This window comes from Xenopus laevis, chromosome 5L, assembly GCF_017654675.1.
Source record: "Xenopus laevis strain J_2021 chromosome 5L, Xenopus_laevis_v10.1, whole genome shotgun sequence".
NCBI lineage: Eukaryota > Metazoa > Chordata > Amphibia > Anura > Pipidae > Xenopus > Xenopus laevis.
Genome location: NC_054379.1, coordinates 54,362,016 through 54,379,537, shown reverse-complemented (window position 1 = coordinate 54,379,537; position 17,522 = coordinate 54,362,016). Strand labels below are relative to the sequence as shown.

At 36.6% G+C, this 17,522-nt stretch overlaps 1 protein-coding gene across 1 annotated transcript in view; it reads left to right on the top strand.

The window, feature by feature from the left end:
• capn9.L (calpain 9 L homeolog) overlaps positions 1-15,400 on the top strand; it is a 47,269-nt gene extending 31,869 nt beyond the window's left edge. The window contains 8 exon segments of the mRNA NM_001092528.1: positions 909-989; positions 1,838-1,895; positions 4,301-4,365; positions 5,347-5,415; positions 6,470-6,548; positions 11,682-11,798; positions 13,849-13,916; positions 15,033-15,400. Of these exon segments, the coding sequence (NP_001085997.1) occupies positions 909-989; positions 1,838-1,895; positions 4,301-4,365; positions 5,347-5,415; positions 6,470-6,548; positions 11,682-11,798; positions 13,849-13,916; positions 15,033-15,059 (564 nt within the window). The 3' untranslated portion in view covers positions 15,060-15,400.
• Positions 15,401-17,522: the final 2,122 nt, after the last annotated feature.

The window sequence follows — 17,522 nt, the reverse complement described above, 5'->3', positions numbered from 1 at the left end:
GATACAAGCTAAAAAGACTTGTATATGGACAAATTTTCTGCAGGCATAGAAAATGCATGATGTGCTATTAACCTTACAGTTACCCATAGGCAGCTTTTTGTCACCACTGATCAAAGCTAATTGGGCAAACTTTTATGACAATAACCTGTCTAATTCTTACAAGAGAGCTCAACACAATAGGTACAGCAGCTCTCTTTTATGACTTCTGTGCTGACATCCAGGCTGTTATAAGTCTGTGCTGCTTTAATAAATGGGAATAGGCATTTTCCCAGGGCCCATCACCATTTTATCTGAAATAACATTTTACCCTATAGCACTAGCTGCTTAATTTTAGCATAAACCAAATACCATATTACCCTATATAAGATAAAAAAAAAGTAATCAAATACCCCTTCCTTACTGTCACTGGGGCCAGGTGCAAAGTACAAAAAACAGGAACAAGTGTTTTTTTTTGCTATTTGCCCCCTGCCCTGCAATCAGTGTCCTTAATACTATACTAACAGTCTTTTCTGAACAGTAGTAAATGCACACACAAAGCACAGAATGGACAGATTCAAAGAATATGATCTGTTTTAACTTTACTTCTTTATTAAGGATTTTCTCTTCTTTCTACCACAATTATATATTTACATGATAGTTAGAGGGTCATTAATGATAACAAAAACACTAAAGGATTCTGCAAGTAACTTTGGAACAGGTTATGGATGTTCTAGTAGATGTTCCTAATATAAAGAAGTCTGTGTTTATTTAGTCAGGTTACGGCAGTAATGTAACAAGTTAGTTGAATTAGTGTCTGTTGTGTCCCACCCATGGGATTGTTGCTCTTGGCCTACCATTGACTTAAATCTGTTCTATCAGTATATAGTCTATTAAGAAAAAACTTTTAATATGAAAAATGCTTGTTCCAGCCAACTGCGCCGACTCCTCCTCCAAAAGAAACTGAAGAAGAAAGACAATTTCGCACTTTGTTTGAGCAAATTTCTGGTCAAGTAAGTACAAAACAACGTAGCTAAAATGCCAGGGGCGTAACTATAGAGGAAGCAGACCCTGCGCCTGCAGGGGGGCCCAGGAGGTATAGGGGCCCCACGAGGCCCTAATTTATATACAGTTTCAATAAATATTGGTAAAACAAGTCAACTGCTAAAAATTTTGGGTGCCTGAAAAATAATTTGCTGTGGGGCCCAGTAATATCTAGTTACGCCACTGTAAAATGCCAAAACAAATAAAGCAGGTACCAATTTTTTATGCAGAAATTGACAACGTCATCAGCCAATAAAATGTAGGGTTTTCAAACAAAACCTTTTGGTACCACTATATTTAAAACTTTAAAATCTGGAGCTACTTCCTCTGTACTGGCCTCTCCTACAGCAGAAATGGTACATACAATACGCCAGGTGTTGTGTTGACTACTTGCTGCCCTGCTATTACAGTATGCACTCAAACTTTACTCCCTATACTATTTAATTTAGCCAGGCAGTCTCTTTTGCTGATCTACTTATAATTTTATTAGGATACAGAGAGGGATACAAGGACTTAAAAGTTACTGAAATGTATTTAGAACACAATGGTGAGACCCCCATTTACTAGGCACATTTGTATGAAATCTTGTTTGGGCAGGGCCCACTTTAACTATTGTATCAGTTGTGCCATTGTATCAGTTTACCTGTTGTATAAGTTATTGGTTGTTTTTGTATGTAAATCTGTATGTTGACTGCATACGCCAATTTATTCTACAGTGGTTCAAAAATATAAAGAGAACCCTACTTTTTAGTGAAACAAATATCATGTCTAAATCAAAATGCTTTGTAATCTAATAATCTTCTTGATTTACCTGTAGGATTTGGAGGTATCAGCTGAGGAATTGCAATATGTTCTGAATTCTGTTCTTCGGAGGAGTAAGTGGAATGTGACTGGGGGTTTCTTTTCCATCAAAAGTGCAAAAGCCTAATCTAGTATATATTTTTTTTAAAGCACAACACACTGAACTATGTTAAACTACAATAGATTCTGTACCTAATCAACATATTCTGCAGCATTGTACATGCATTAGGTTTCATTTACCTCTTGTATCCGTTATTTTTTTTTTTAGTTTGTAACCTGTAAATTCAATGTATACACCTTTTTATTATACAGTGCTGCAAAATATGTTGGCACATTACAAACTGGTCCAAACAATAATAATGATAATACAACCCTGGACACAATTGTTAGGGTTGGCAGTGGCAGTATAAGAGGGAGAATTAAAGAACATTAGTCATATTGTTAACTTTTACTTACCTTTGTATTCCAAAAATGTCACATATTGAGCAGGCAGCCTAGTGACAATGACAATAGAAGCTCCCCTTCTGTCTACAACGACTAGCACAGTTACTCTGACATTCTCCCATGTCAAATCACAACACAATAGGCCACTTTTACTTTTATTGTCATTTTCTGCTCAGATTTTAGTCTCCATCAAGGGTTTTTTTACACAATTTTTTACTTGTGGCTTATCTGCTGTACAGTGGTAGGCCCTGGTCTGGGTGGGCCATCCCCCCTTAATGGAGCACAGAGCAGTCTGGGTGGGCCATCCCCCACTTTTTGGAGCAAAGAGCATTAAATATTTACCACATTTTCCAGGTTCTACCTGTATTTATCCCCAGCAGTATTCTAAATATGTTTTTGAATTTAGAAAAATTGTGAAATTCTCAAGAATGCTTTAACCTCTGTGGATTTTACATTCTGTTTCTTCAAAAAGATATTTGATACAAGGTTCATGGAGAAGCCAGGTCATCTATGATAGAAAGGTAGAAAAGGGTTAATATGAGATTCTTTAACTAGTAACTGTACAGAGAAAGGACAGATGCCAGATTTACTGCCACAGACAGAAGCAGGAGAATCCAGGAAGGCTATAAATTATATAAGACTGGCTGGGTGAGCGCCGCAGAAGAATTGCACAATGTAAACAGAATTCAATGCTCTTGTTGTCCTATTTACACTTACGGGGTTATTTACTAATACTTGAATTTATCTCATATTTTTAGTAAACCAAGCTTGACCAAACTCCCATGCACAATTTTATCTTATTTATCAATAAAATAACTCGAAAAAGTCGGAGTAGGGAAAAAACGACATAAAATCAAGTGAAAACTGGCATTTGTAGAAATTTTTCAGACTTCACTCCCAAAACGCTGGATTTTTCTGGTTTATCGCCTGAAAAACCCTGAATTTTAGATTATCGCACTAAACACAGCGCAGACCATGATATCTTCAAATTGGGATGGGGACATCTGCCATTGACTTAAACATGACCTCGACAGGTTTGGGATGCTGGGTTTTCGGATTAGGGCTTTTTGCAGCATCGGGGTATAATAAATCTTAAAAATTCTAGTTTTTATTCCAGGAAAAATTTGAGTTTTTGCCACAAAAAGACTTACACTTAGAGGCACATTTATCAATATTCAAATTTCGAATTCATGTGAGTATTTTTTAGCTCACATGAATAAGATTTTACTCGAAATTCAAGTATTCAATTATTTATTATAAAAATTAAATGTCAGGAAGGCTGCAAACATCTCCATATTGCTCACTGGACCTCTCCCATTGACTTATACAGCAATGTGGCAGGTTTTAGGTGGCAAATAGTCGAATTCTTAAAGGGCCAGAGTTTGATAAATCTCGAAAATCTAATTTTTAAAGAAACTCAAATTGTGTTTGGATAATTCCCTAGTCTAATTTGACAGTTTTGACCAAATTAGAATTTTCAATTTGACCCTTAATAAATCTGCCCCTTAGAAATGTCCATCAGACGCAAATAACCAGATAATCTAGGTTCTAGGCATAGAGAGCAGAAGTTTTATGCGGCTTCAGCTTTTCATGTCCCTTTGCATAATTTTTTCACTGACATGGCTGTGCACACATTTTTCACTTACGACACAAAATGCTCTCTCTGCATGCACAAATCTTATTCCACACCAAGGTACATACAAACATCTTAAGGGAGCAGAAACAATTAAAAAAAGGGAGAATCACTTATAATATCGGGAGTGCAAATCAATGGGCCAAAAACCAGGGTAACTTCCAGGAGATCTATGGGTGCTGACAGATCTGAGAGAGGTTTGACCTGTTTAGTGCCCACCGTCTGTGCTATCCTCTTCGGTCTGTGTGTAAACACTGCATTGCTCTAACTACCGGTATATCATTTTGCGAGTCTAGAATGATTTAATACCCTGGCTAGATATCTAATAAATCAAGGATAGATTTATTACAATGCAGCCAGTAGGACTGAATTAACTGCATTTAATTTACATTTTTCTTTCAGCAAAAAATATTAAATTCAAGGAAATGAGCCTTCTGTCATGTAACAACATCATTTCTCTAATGGATGTATCCTTTTAAAAAATATTTTAAAAATGTTAGTTACTAGTACTGTTTCAGGTAATGTTTTTTTATTATAATTATATGTTATGTTAGTTGTTATTTTTAAGAATATTGCTGGACAATATAATTTACTTGTTACAAACTTAAAATTTAAATAAATGTAATTAAATTATATTAGACAAGTACTAAATCAAAATTGAATCTACTGTACATTATTTACTGTAGTTGTACAGGCTTGGCAAAGTCATACAGACCTGTGTACAGAATATTTTCAGCCTCAGTACCCAGACACCCCTTCTAAAATTACAGGACTTCAGTTGAAACAGTCACTGCCAAATTCTAAACTGCCACTCTGTCCAAAGTGAGGTCTGTATGGAATGGGTTTAATAATGAATTATATGTTATATACCCATAGGTACTCACCCAGCGCAGATTAACTGATAATAAACCTATAGGCCCAAAACAGAGCAGTTTTGCAACTTGCAATATTAGGCTTCTGTGTAGCTTCTCTCTGTTGTTATTTGTGGCCTTTTCAACCCCAGTAAGTCTCTGCTCTGTACAGTTTGCATAATAATGTTGGTGCCTGAAGCATATTGAGATAAAGTATTGTGCACACAAAGAACTAGAAACAAATGCTACACTGATTCCTGATACATTGCATTTTTTGCAGCAAAAACTGCAATCACAGTGCAACACTGCAAAACAATGTTGGCTTACAAATGTTCCTCCTGTGCAGTGCGCTTGTGTATGCTTTTGATACCAGTGTACACAAATTGTGCAGTGAACACAATATTTTGTATGCACACACATAGTTCAGCTTTGGTTTCAACCCAATAACCTCTGTGCAAACAGTTTTTCCAAAGTGCGCACAAAGAAAATGTTTTGTATGCATGACCTACAAGAAATAAGAGGCTGTTCAGGGGTCATGTTTGTTTCAAAATAAAGCCACGAGTAAAGAGATGTATGTCAGCCTTAACCTAAGCAAAGACTAGCGGCAATGGAAAACTTGGGTTTGATGAATTCAAGATATTTTGGGACAAATTAAAGACCTGGATTGTAAGTAAAGAAATAAAAAATTATTTCTCATTAGGCATCTATAAATATTCAATATGTGTATGATTAAAATAGTATGAGAGACATAATTATGGTTCTCTGCAGGAAAGACACTATGCAGGGTTTAATCATTTTTAGAGAAACTGTCCTTTTTTATCAAAATTCAAATTTCTGTAAATTTTAGGGGTTTTTTTTCAACCACGAATAAACTCAAAACTCAAACATAAAATCAAAGCATGAATGTTGCTTTATCTATTAAAGAATCCAAATTTATAAAACGCAAATGAATAAAATAGTTGAAAAAATAATATATATATATATACCTTCAATTTAGTTTACGAAAATTATTTAAATGCATGATTTTTAGCTCATAAAGTTTGATTAGCGGAAAAAAATATAAACCAACGTTAATATATCAGCTCCTAAGTAAGGGTGCAGGGGCACATTGCACAATTGCAGTATGTGTGTGAGTGTGTGAACAGACCATCTTCTCCATAGGTTGGGTAATAGGGACCATAACATTGTTGTTTTCCCCTCATACTAAGAAGGCAATGTGAGCTCTGGGAGATGCATGTGTGACTTTGGGGGACCTTATGGAACATTGCAGTTTTTGGTCAGCACCAAAAATCACAACCATGCACCATTACCCTAAATGAGCCTTTTAAATAAAGAGAACTTGATCTCACTGTATCCTGTGGAACAGTGTTTCTGATAATCAAAGTATAGAACCTCTAACATAAAAGGTTCCAAGAAACTGATTCCTCTATACCACAATGTTCCAATACATTTTCAAACAGTAAAGTAAAAATTTTTCGACAAAACTGAACATCTTTACTTAAAGGCATGCTGTCATCTGAATAATATTAAGTAAAGCCATGCACCAGTGCTTCAATGGAAATCTGAGACTATGCACATGTGTTTTTAAACCAAAACTAAAGAAGCTATAGATGATATTTTGTGTCCTGGTAGCTTTCGATTTGAAGACTGATCATTAACACATGCATTCCAATTATATGCAATTATTGTTTTAAATGTATTTCAAATATTTTTGCTTCAGGGTATCTTCATGCAGTATGACTTAGACAGGTCAGGCACTATGTCTTCATATGAACTCCGATTGGCGTTGAAATCTGCAGGTAAAAATATGTGTTATTATTACAGATGTGAGGTTATTCTCTAAAGGACATGTAAAGCCTACATTTTCCTACCATGTATATAAGTTGGGCACATCTCCCCCACCCAAATGGCATTATTTATACTGCATATACCCCTCCGTTTGCTAGCATCATTACATTTTCCTAAAACAAATAGCAGATTTCACCCGGGGGCCATTTTCCCTCTGACACATGCACATCAGTGCATTTATATCTGCAAACAGCACATAGGCAATGTAAATAGGGTTGGCCTGGGGGGGCCGGGGCCCAATGGGGCTGCTGTCCCTGGGCCCCCCCTGCTCCATCGAGCCATGTGTGTGCGCATGAGGATGCACACTATTTTTTGCCGCAACCGCCCCAAAAAGGGGAGGTTGCAGCTTGAAGAATCCCGCAGATGTGGGATCTGGGTCCAGTCCGACCCTGGATGTAAAGTTCATGCAATTAAAGAATGCAGGCTAACACAGGCAGAATTTAAGGCAGGAGAGGGGGCTAGGATTTAAAAATAGGAGTAGACAGCTAGAACACGGTTTCTATGGGAACCGGCAATGCCATCTCTTCTCTTGGCTGCTAGACTGTAGGGGGCGTTTATTAATCTAAGGTGAGAAGAACTGAGCATGCTCGGTAGACAGCAGCCAAAGGAAATTACAGAGGGAGGGGTCTGAGTGGGTTAGAGGAGCAGAAGGAATCCTAAGTGATTAAGGGGATGCTATGGGTGACTTCAATTATCCAGACATTGCCTGGGGTAATGGGGTTGCTAAGACAGAAAAAGCTATTAGGTTTGTATATATGCTGAATGACAACTTTTTATTCCAGCTCGTTCAAGAACCTACTAGGAATAACTCTCTTTTGGACCTTGTAATAACTAACAATACTGAACTCATCTCTAACATTTGTGTGGGTGAGCATTTAGGGAATAGTGATCATAACATGGTCTCCTTTGAGATTCTGTTGCAGAAGCAATTCTATAAGGGAGTAACTAAAACACTAAATTTCAGACGTGCAAACTTTGACAGTATAAGGGCATCTCTGCAACATATTAAGTGGGATATGCTTTTCACAGGGTTAAACACAGAACAAAAATGGGAAGTCTTTAAAATGCTGCTTAATAAATATACTTGTCAGTATATTCCTCTTGTAAGCAAGGAACGCCGTTGCAAAGCAAAACCTTTTTGGTTCAATAGAAGCGTTGGTGTTGAGGTGGGTAAGAAAAGACGTGCTTTTAAGGCTTTCAAGTTAGCTGGTACAGCCGAAACATTTATAAGGTACAAGGAGGCCAATAAATCATGCAAAGAAGCTATAAGGCAAGCTAAAATTGCTATAGAAAAGGATATTGCAGCAAGCAGTAAAAAAAATCCAAAATTATTTAATAGTAAAAAAATGAAGCAGGAAGGGGTGGGACCCTTACTATCAGAGGGGGGTCAGCTGGTTGATGAAAACAAAATAAAAGCGCAGATTCTGAACTCATATTTTTCATCTGTCTACACAAATGAGGAACCAGTAAGTGAAGGTTTCCTTCTTAACAGTCCCAATTCTAGTAATACAACTAATGATGCATGGTTCACACATGAAGAAATTCAAAAGAGACTTGAACATGTTAAGATTAACAAAGGTCCAGGGCCAGATGGTATTCATCCCAGGGTAATTAGCGAGCTTAGCTCTGTGATTGCCAAACCTCTTTACTTAATTTTTCAGGATTCATTGAGATCTGGCATAGTGCCGAGAGACTGGCGAATTGCTAATGTGGTGCCAGTTAGTCTGACGTCAGTGGTAGGAAAGCTTTTCGAAGGGTTAATAAAGGATAAGATACTGGACTTCATAGCAAATCATAATACTATGAGTTTGTGCCAGCATGGTTTTATGCGTAATAGATCTTGCCAGACTAACTTAATTTGTTTTTACGAGAATGTAAGTAGAGACCTCGATTCTGGGATGGCAGTGGATGTGATTTACTTAGACTTTGCTAAAGCATTTGATACAGTGCCACACAAAAGGTTACTGGTTAAATTAAGGAATGTTGGCCTGGAACATAGTATTTGTACCTGGATAGAGAACTGGCTAAAAGATAGACTACAAAGAGTGGTGGTAAATGGAACATTTTCTAATTGGACCAGTGTTGTTAGTGGAGTACCGCAGGGCTCTGTACTAGGTCCCTTGCTTTTCAACTTGTTTATTAATGACCTGGAGGTGGGCATTGAAAGTACTGTTCCTATTTTTGCAGATGATACTAAATTGTGCAGAACTATAGGTTCCATGCAGGATGCTGCCACTTTGCAAAGTGATTTGTCTAAACTGGAAAACTGGGCAGCAAACTGGAAAATGAGGTTCAATGTTGATAAATGCAAGGTTATGCACTTTGGCAAAAATAATATAAATGCAAGTTATACACTAAATGGCAGTGTGTTGGGAGTTTCCTTAAATGAGAAGGATCTAGGGGTCTTTGTAGATAACACATTGTCTAATTCTGGGCAGTGTCATTCTGTGGCTACTAAAGCAAATAAAGTTCTGTCTTGCATAAAAAAGGGCATTAACTCAAGGGATGAAAACATAATTATGCCTCTTTATAGGTCGCTGGTAAGGCCTCATCTGGAGTATGCAGTTCAGTATTGGACTCCAGTCCCTAAGAGGGATATAAATGAGCTGGAGAGAGTGCAGAGACGTGCAACTAAATTGGTTAGAGGTACGGAGGACTTAAATTATGAGGGTAGACTGTCAAGGTTGGGGTTGTTTTCTCTGGAAAAAAGGCGCTTGCGAGGGGACATGATTACACTTTACAAGTACATTAGAGGACATTATAGACAAATGGCAGGGGACCTTTTTACCCATAAAGTGGATCACCGTACCAGAGGCCACCCCTTTAGACTAGAAGAAAAGAACTTTCATTTGAAGCAACGTAGAGGGTTCTTCACAGTCAGGACAGTGAGGTTGTGGAATGCACTGCCGGGTAATGTTGTGATGGCTGATTCAGTTAATGCCTTTAAGAATGGCTTGGATGATTTTTTGGACAGACATAGTATCAAAGGCTATTGTGATACTAAACTCTATAGTTAGTATAGGTATGGGTATATAGAATTTTAATTAAAAGTAGGGAGGGGTGTGTGTATGGATGCTGGGTTTTCATTTGGAGGGGTTGAACTTGATGGACTTTGTCTTTTTTCAACCCAATTTAACTATGTAACTATGTAACTATGTAGCCTTACTATTAACTTTTGAACAACCAGAGTGGCAGTTATTTAGAGATTTTAAAGATTACATTTTTTGTGTGGGGGGTTTACATGTCCTTTATGATTAACTTTCAGTTAAATGGAAAAATCTAATCAATGCGCATTGTATTCAAATATTTATATTTTTTGAGTCTTTGAAACTGGGGAGCATTCCAAATAATTACTTACAGGCTCTCTAGTATTTATCTCACACTCCATTATTCTTTATGTGGTGAAACCCAAGCAGGCACCGGCCAAGGCAGGCGGGCACCCAAGGCAGCCCGGCCAGCACTTCGCCCCCATTTACTGCAGGGCTTCAGTGCACATGCGTGCGTCTGGTAGTGCGTATGCATGTGTGTCCGGTAGTGCGCATGCGAACGTGTCCGGTAGTGGGCATGCGTGCACAGAGCTCGTCCAGTAGTGCGCATGCGGCCCGATTTTTTTCCATTCTAGCAGGGGAAAGAGAGTGCGCACAGAGCTGTGCTGAGAGTGCCTGTTGGAGAGCAAGGGTCCAGGCCAGGGTAGGTGAAAGAAGAGGTACGTGCTTGGCGCCCCCACTTCGTTGCACCCTAGGCACGTGCCTCTTCTGCTTACCCCTTGTTCCGGCCCTGAACCCAAGGCCACACAGGTTCTTCTGAACATGAACGGGGCCGCTTTAATGTGGGCCCAGGATGAAAATCCAACAGGATTTGTTAAGGTTTGAATGGTAAATTCGAATTTTCATTTTTTTTTGTCAAAGCTCACTAATTAAAAACACAAACTCGAATGTAAAATCCGAATGTGAGATTTATCACATCTCGACCCAGGAAACAGTTCTAATTTGAATATCCGCCACCTAAAACCTGTTAAGTTCATTTACAAGTCAATGGCAGAGATCTGTTGAACCATTTCAATATGTTAATTGCCTTCCTGATATTTGAGGTTTTTTTTCAGAGGAAAACTCGATTCGAATTTGATTCGGATTTTTGGGTCGTCGTATTCTTAAATAACCTACCATTCCAGTTATGAGTAAATTCGAATTAATTAGCATTTCATTATTTTTGGCTTTTGAGTTATTTAGCTGTCTATTCAACAGCTCTAGTTTGCAATTTCAGCAATCTGGTTGCTAAGGTTCAAATTACCCTAGCAACCATACAATGATTTGAATAAGAGACCGAATGATGAATAGAATAAAAAAAAAATAATGAAAACCAATTGAAAAGTTTCTTAGAATTAGCCATTCTATAACATATTAAATGTTAACTTAAAGGTGAACTTAAACATCCTACCAAGAGTCAGTACTATCAAGTATTTTATTTTCATAATGAATATTTGCATTTTACTAGTTATTACTTTCCAGGCTCCATGCTCTGTAAAGTTTGTGGTGGAGAGTAGTATATATATATGGGTTGAGTGCAGAGGAATCTGGTATTTGTCTATATATATATATATATATATACAGTGTGTGTGTGTGTGTGTATATATATATATATATATATATATATATATATATATATATATATTATATATATTTCTAGAGATAGCAATGTATTAACTGTAGTTAATTAACAAGCTGCAATAACATTGAAGAATGGATGTTTTCATTCTATAACACCTACAGCTGGAAGAAAAACCATCCCACGGTTCTTCTTAAATTTTGCCAATTGCTAATAAACTATAGAACCTCACAGCTCACATCGATATGAGCATAACAACTGCAGTTAACAAGGAAAAAGCAGAAGCCAAATATGTCTCTTAAGCTTTTCACTTTTACTAAATTTTTTTATTACAATCTCCTATTTGCACAATAGATAAGGTGGGCTATGCAACTTAAGAAATGCAATCTGGAGACAGGAGATGTGTATTTTAAGAAAAGGTTTTCATGGTTTGTTATTAATGAAAATACAACCATTGTGCTTGTTCCCTTCTTTTTAAGGTTTTCATCTTAATAATATTGTGTTGCAACTGATTGTCCTGAGATATGCAGATGATCACTTCCAAATAGAATTTGATGACTTCCTAAACTGTTTGATTCGCCTGGAGAACTCTTACAGTAAGCATGATGCCAGTACATAATCCTTTTAGTATGCTTAGTATGAAATATGTTAGACTGATCATGTCTCTGTTGTGTTAGACAACTCGTCATCCTGCATGCCTGATTAGCAAGGAATTGAGAGGCATGCTGTATGACCAGGCTCTCTGTAGCCTGCCACTACCTGTATTGCCAATTAGTTATTCATGATGTGGATTCAATACATATGGGGTTTTAAAGGGGTGAGGTTGCAACCCACCCCCTCATTTAGGGGGTTATTTATTAAAACTAAGATTTATCTCATATTTTTATTAAACCAAGCTCGACCAAACTCCCATGCATGATTATACCTTATTTATTAAAACAATAACTCTAAAAAGTCAGATTGGGAAAAAACAATCTAGTGAAAACTCGAATTGTCCACAAATTTTCAGATTTGAGGCCTGAATCACTTGATTGTTTTGGGTTATCAACCTAAAACCTGGAATCGGAGGAAACCCAGTGCTGATCACGATATCTTCAAATTGTTAAAGGGACATCTGCCATTGGTTTGAGATGGCGGATGTTCAGACTCTGTTTTTGCAGCTTCGGTGTATAATAAATTTCAATAAATTAGAGGCTTTTTTCCTCTAAAAATTTGAGTTTTTGCCCAAAAACCCTTGACCAGGAAAAAATCAAGGTTTAGTAAATAACCCCCCTTAGAGTTCCCTCTAACTCCTTCTAAAAAAAAAGTTTGGCGTGCTCAGGTCAGAATGAGTAAAAAATGTGTTTTCACACAAAATTCTGTTTTGACAGTAAAGAATTTTTGATACCCAAGAAGGGTAATTGTTTGTCTAGATTGGGGAGGGCATTATATGAAGTGCTTAGAAAAGCACCTTGAGCATTGTTACATACATTTTTGTTAAGTTTACGTATCCTTTAAAAAGGGATGGGTGGTTATACCTCAACCTTGGAAATAGTTTGAATCCAAAATTACAACATCTAAAACCTGTTGAGGTTATGTAGAAGTCAATGGCCGAGGTCCCTTGAACCATTTGAAGATGTTAAAGACCTTCATGATGTTCGAGTTTTTTTTTTAAGGTTTTGCCTGAAAACTTAATCAATTCAAGTTTTCGTGTTGTTAACCCTGAAACCTCTGATTCAAATTTTTTCCATTCGAGAGTTTTTCTTTAAATTAGAAACCATTAGAGTTGTGAGTTACTTCAAGTTCATTTATGTAAAACTCTAAAATTTGACCTTTGATAAATAACCCCCTAGTACTCTTAGGGGCAGATCCATTAAGGCTTGAATGTTCGATTTTATTTTTGTCAAAACTCACAAATTCGAATTTAAAAGCACCAATAGGAATGTAAATTTTATCACACCTCAACCCCGGAAACTGTTCTAATTCGAATACTCGAAAACTTGATCAATTCAATTTTTTTCCTGCTGTTAACTCAATCAATTCAAGTTTTCGGGTTGTTAACCACACTCTCTGTTCCTAGTTTTTTCCATTTGAGATTTTTTTTTTAATTAGAAACCATTTGAGTTGCGAGTTGTGAATTACTTGGAGTCCATTCCAGGAATATACAGTAAAACTAATACTAATACTCTTCGGGGTAAATTTATTAAGGTTCGAAAGGTAAATTTGAATGTTCAAATTCTTTATTTGGTCAAAAATCACAAATTGTGAGCTTTATCGCCTCGACCCTAAAAACAGTTCTAATTCTAATATTCACCACCTAAAACCTGCTTAGTTCATTTACAAGACAATGGCAGAGGTGCATTGAACCATTTGACCGTGAATTGCCTTCCTGACATATGAGTTTTTTCAGAGGAAAACTTGATTTAAATTTGATTCGAATTTGATTTGAATCTTCAAGTCATTCGTATTCGATCGAATATTAGACGTTCAAGTTTTTTCATAAATGATTTCCCATTTTAGTTGTGAGTAAATTCAAATTTGTTAGAGTTAAAAAAATTCACATAACTTCGAAATTCGACCTTTGATAAATCTGGCCCTTAAAGTTACATTTGCCAAGTGCAACATTATTGTGATGTTTTAACATTGTTCTAATCTCTTATTCTCTAGGGGTCTTCAAGCAATTAAACCAAAGCAATACAATAGAAACACAAGCAATCCAAATAAACCAAGCTGAGGTAATACAAATTAAATAAGACTGTGTGATGTATCTATTCATTATTTCCGGCATGCATTTAATCCTTTTGCTGCTCACGTATTCCAGAATCAATGCTTTTCTACCATAGCTTTACCTGCCGGTATTTTAGGGTAGAGCTCCACAAGCATTTTTTGTCGGATCGACGCCTGCTGACAAGACGCCCGCAACAAGCTCGATGGAGTCGCACGCATGAAGATATAATCAGCAGTGCCGGATTTACAAAGTGGGTGCCCCTAGGCCCACTGCCGTTTGTCCCCCTGTCCCCTCCCCTTTATTCGTGCAAATTTTCATAATCTGGACTGGAGCAATGGGGATTGGTGCATGGGAAATTTAAAAAAATGATTGTTTTTGAACCAATGTGGGTGTGGTTGAGCAGCTTGCCGCCCCCCTAAAATCCTGCCACCCTAGGCCCGGGCCTAGGTGGCCTTTCCACAAATCCGGGCCTGATAATCAGACTGAATGAAAAGTCGTAGTTAACAACTACACGGTCCGACTGTCGGATGAAGACGCTGCTTTCTGCATCCACATCAGACAGTCTTGTCGCGTCAGATGTAATGTAGTTGTTACCTCCGACTTTTCATTCAGTCCAATTATATCTTCACGCGTGCGACTCCATCCGAATTGTCGCGGGCGTCGATCCAACAAAAAACGCTTGTGGAGCTCTACCCTTATTCCAGCAAATCAACTTATGCCCTGCAGAATGCACCGTTACTAGACTAAAGGGATGATAATGTCTTCTTATTTTATAAATGTATATCCAAATCTATTTGCTAAGCTCAAACCCCAATATTGTTGACCATACACAGAATCATCAGTCTGCCAAATGAGCGTATCTTCGGACCACTCTTCAGCCTGATTTGATTGGCCCATAGACAGGCACATCTGTTGGTGAATGACATCCATTGTTGTGAAAATAAGTATCTGCTAACTCTGGCTTGATTAATAAATAAAATAATGCTTTTATTATTTTATTTATTCTTTTCTGTTACAGTTGCTGTGTAAAGTCTGAAATGAAACAGTTTGCCTTGAAAAGTAAATTTATCTTAAAAAAAAAAACAAAGTTTGCTAATCTATTATTATTTTTTTCATTTTTCAGTTTATTGCCCTAACAATGAATATTTAAAGAAGCTGTCCATCAAGCAAAATCATGGATACTGACTGTGTATAACTGTTACTCCTTTAGTGTTTCATTTTTCTTTAGAAAAAAACCCCCAGAATTGTTGATTAATGAAATCATCTTTGTTTATAGAGGCACTATATTAAAAGTGTCTTCAAATATTTCTGCACATGTAAAGTAACAGAAAAAAAATCTATCCACCAGGATGTTTGTATGAAATATACTGTATATGGGCTCCAACCTGCCTTGGGTTTTATATGACTTCTTTGCTTTGCATCAGTATTTTCTCTCTCCAACACACAGTGACATATTTTTTTTATAATAAATTGTGTACAGGGAACTTTTAATGATCTGTATAATTGTACATTTATCAATATAACATAAATCTCCTTTATTTGATGATAGTCACTGGGATGAGATTGTTGCTGGGGTTACACTTTTAATCAAATAATACACTTGGAATAACTTTGTGATTGTAAAATATGTAAAAACTAGTAGTCTACTGTAGTATGAAGTAATTGACCAGTCACACCGTCCAGGGCCCATTCTGATTTATTAAATTGGTCCAAAACCCAGAGCACTGTATAAAAAGTAAAGAAAACACAAAGATAACAGAAGACTAAAAAAGAAGGAAATTAGGAAAAGGAAAGGCCATTTCATATAAGGAAAGAAAATAGAAGACAAAAAAGAAGGAGAAGTGAAGGGAAAGGTCATTTGGTATAAAGAATGAAAATATAAGACAAAGAGGGAAAAGTTAGGAAATGGAAAAGCCATTTAATATAAAAAAAGAATAGAAGACAACAAAAGAAGTTCTATTTAGGGAATGGAAAGGACATTTGGTATCAAAAAAAGAAAATAGATGACAAAAAAAAGAAGGAAAAGTTAGGGAAAGGAAAGGCCATTTGTATAAAGAAAGGTAATACAAGACAAAAAAACTTTAGGAAAATGACATTTGGTAAAAAGAAAGAAAATAGAAGACAAAAAAGAAGGAATAGTCAATGAATGGAAAAGCCATTTGGTATAAAGAAAGAAAACAGAAGACAAAAGGGAAAGAAAAGTTAGGGAAAGGAAGGAAAGGCCATTTGGTTAAAAAGAAAACACAAAACAAAAACGAAGGAAAAATTAGGTAAAGAAAAGGCCATTTGGTATAAAGAAAGAAAATACAAGACAAAGAAGGAAAAGTTAGGCAATGGAAAGGCCATTTGGTCGAAAGAAAGATTATACAAGACAAAAAAAGGGAAAAGTTAGGTAATGGAAAGGCCATTTGGTATAAAGAAAGAAAATAGAAGACAAAAAAGAAAAATTAGGGAAAAAGATTTGGTATACACGGGGTCCAGTTTACACAGGCGCTTATGTCCTTAACTGTGTTCTAGACCACTGCAAATTTAGCAAGACAATCACATGCCATGCAAGAAGCAAGTTTCTCTTTAGGAAGAGAGTCATTAATATGTTTTCCAGAAGAATCCATTTTTTATTGTGGTAGTATGGCTTTCTTAGCAGTTGCAGGTAACTGAGTTTAGTATAGGAATGCATGTTTCTATTTCCAGTAAAAGCCAAGTAAGTCATAGGCTAGGGGACAATATAATTGGGAGTGCCATAACACTTGGGGGGTTATTTACTAAAATCCAAATGTTTCTGATTAATTAATTGAAAAAAAAAAAAATCCGACCAAACTAGAACCCAAGACTCATCCTTATTTATCATTAAAAAAAAAAAAAAAACATGGAAAAATCGTATCGGCAAAAACAGACCGTCAGATTGTTGCACGAAATCCGCAACTTCGGATTGCTACATGAAAAAAAATTGGAATTTTTCAGCTTATACGATTGAAAAGTCGAAAGAATATTTTGTATATTCAGGGGAAAAGCCCGAAATGCTCAGATTATGGTACGAAACCAAGTGCAGACAATAATATCTTCAAATTGCAAATAGGACCTCAACAAGTTGAAGATGGAGTATTTTCGGACTTTTTGCAGCCTCGGGTTATAAATCTCTTAAAATTCGAGGTTTTTTTCCCCACTAAAAAATTTAATTTTATAGTAAAGAAAACCTCAACATTTTCTAGTTTTTACCATTAGGACTTTAATCCCCTTAATGTAACTCAGGAGCTCTCACCAAAATCCTTGAATTTATGGACTCTTCCAATAGCAGGACTAGGGCATAGGCCTGACACCCCTTTATGGATCTTGCCCAGGGTATGTGGAGCAATAGATATTTATATACATTTTGGCAGATAAGTTCTTGATTGTACAAAAATAATATATATAAGTTATAGTGAAATCTCAATTTTACATCCCATGATTTTTGTTTCCCCTCATATTACATTAGTTTTTTGGTCCCACCAATATATATTTGCATCATGCACATCCCTCATTTTACATAACTTTTCCTCGTCCCCTAAAAAGCATCAAATGGGATCTTCTACTGTACTTAGAACACTGATCTGAATTGTACTTAGACAGTTCAGAT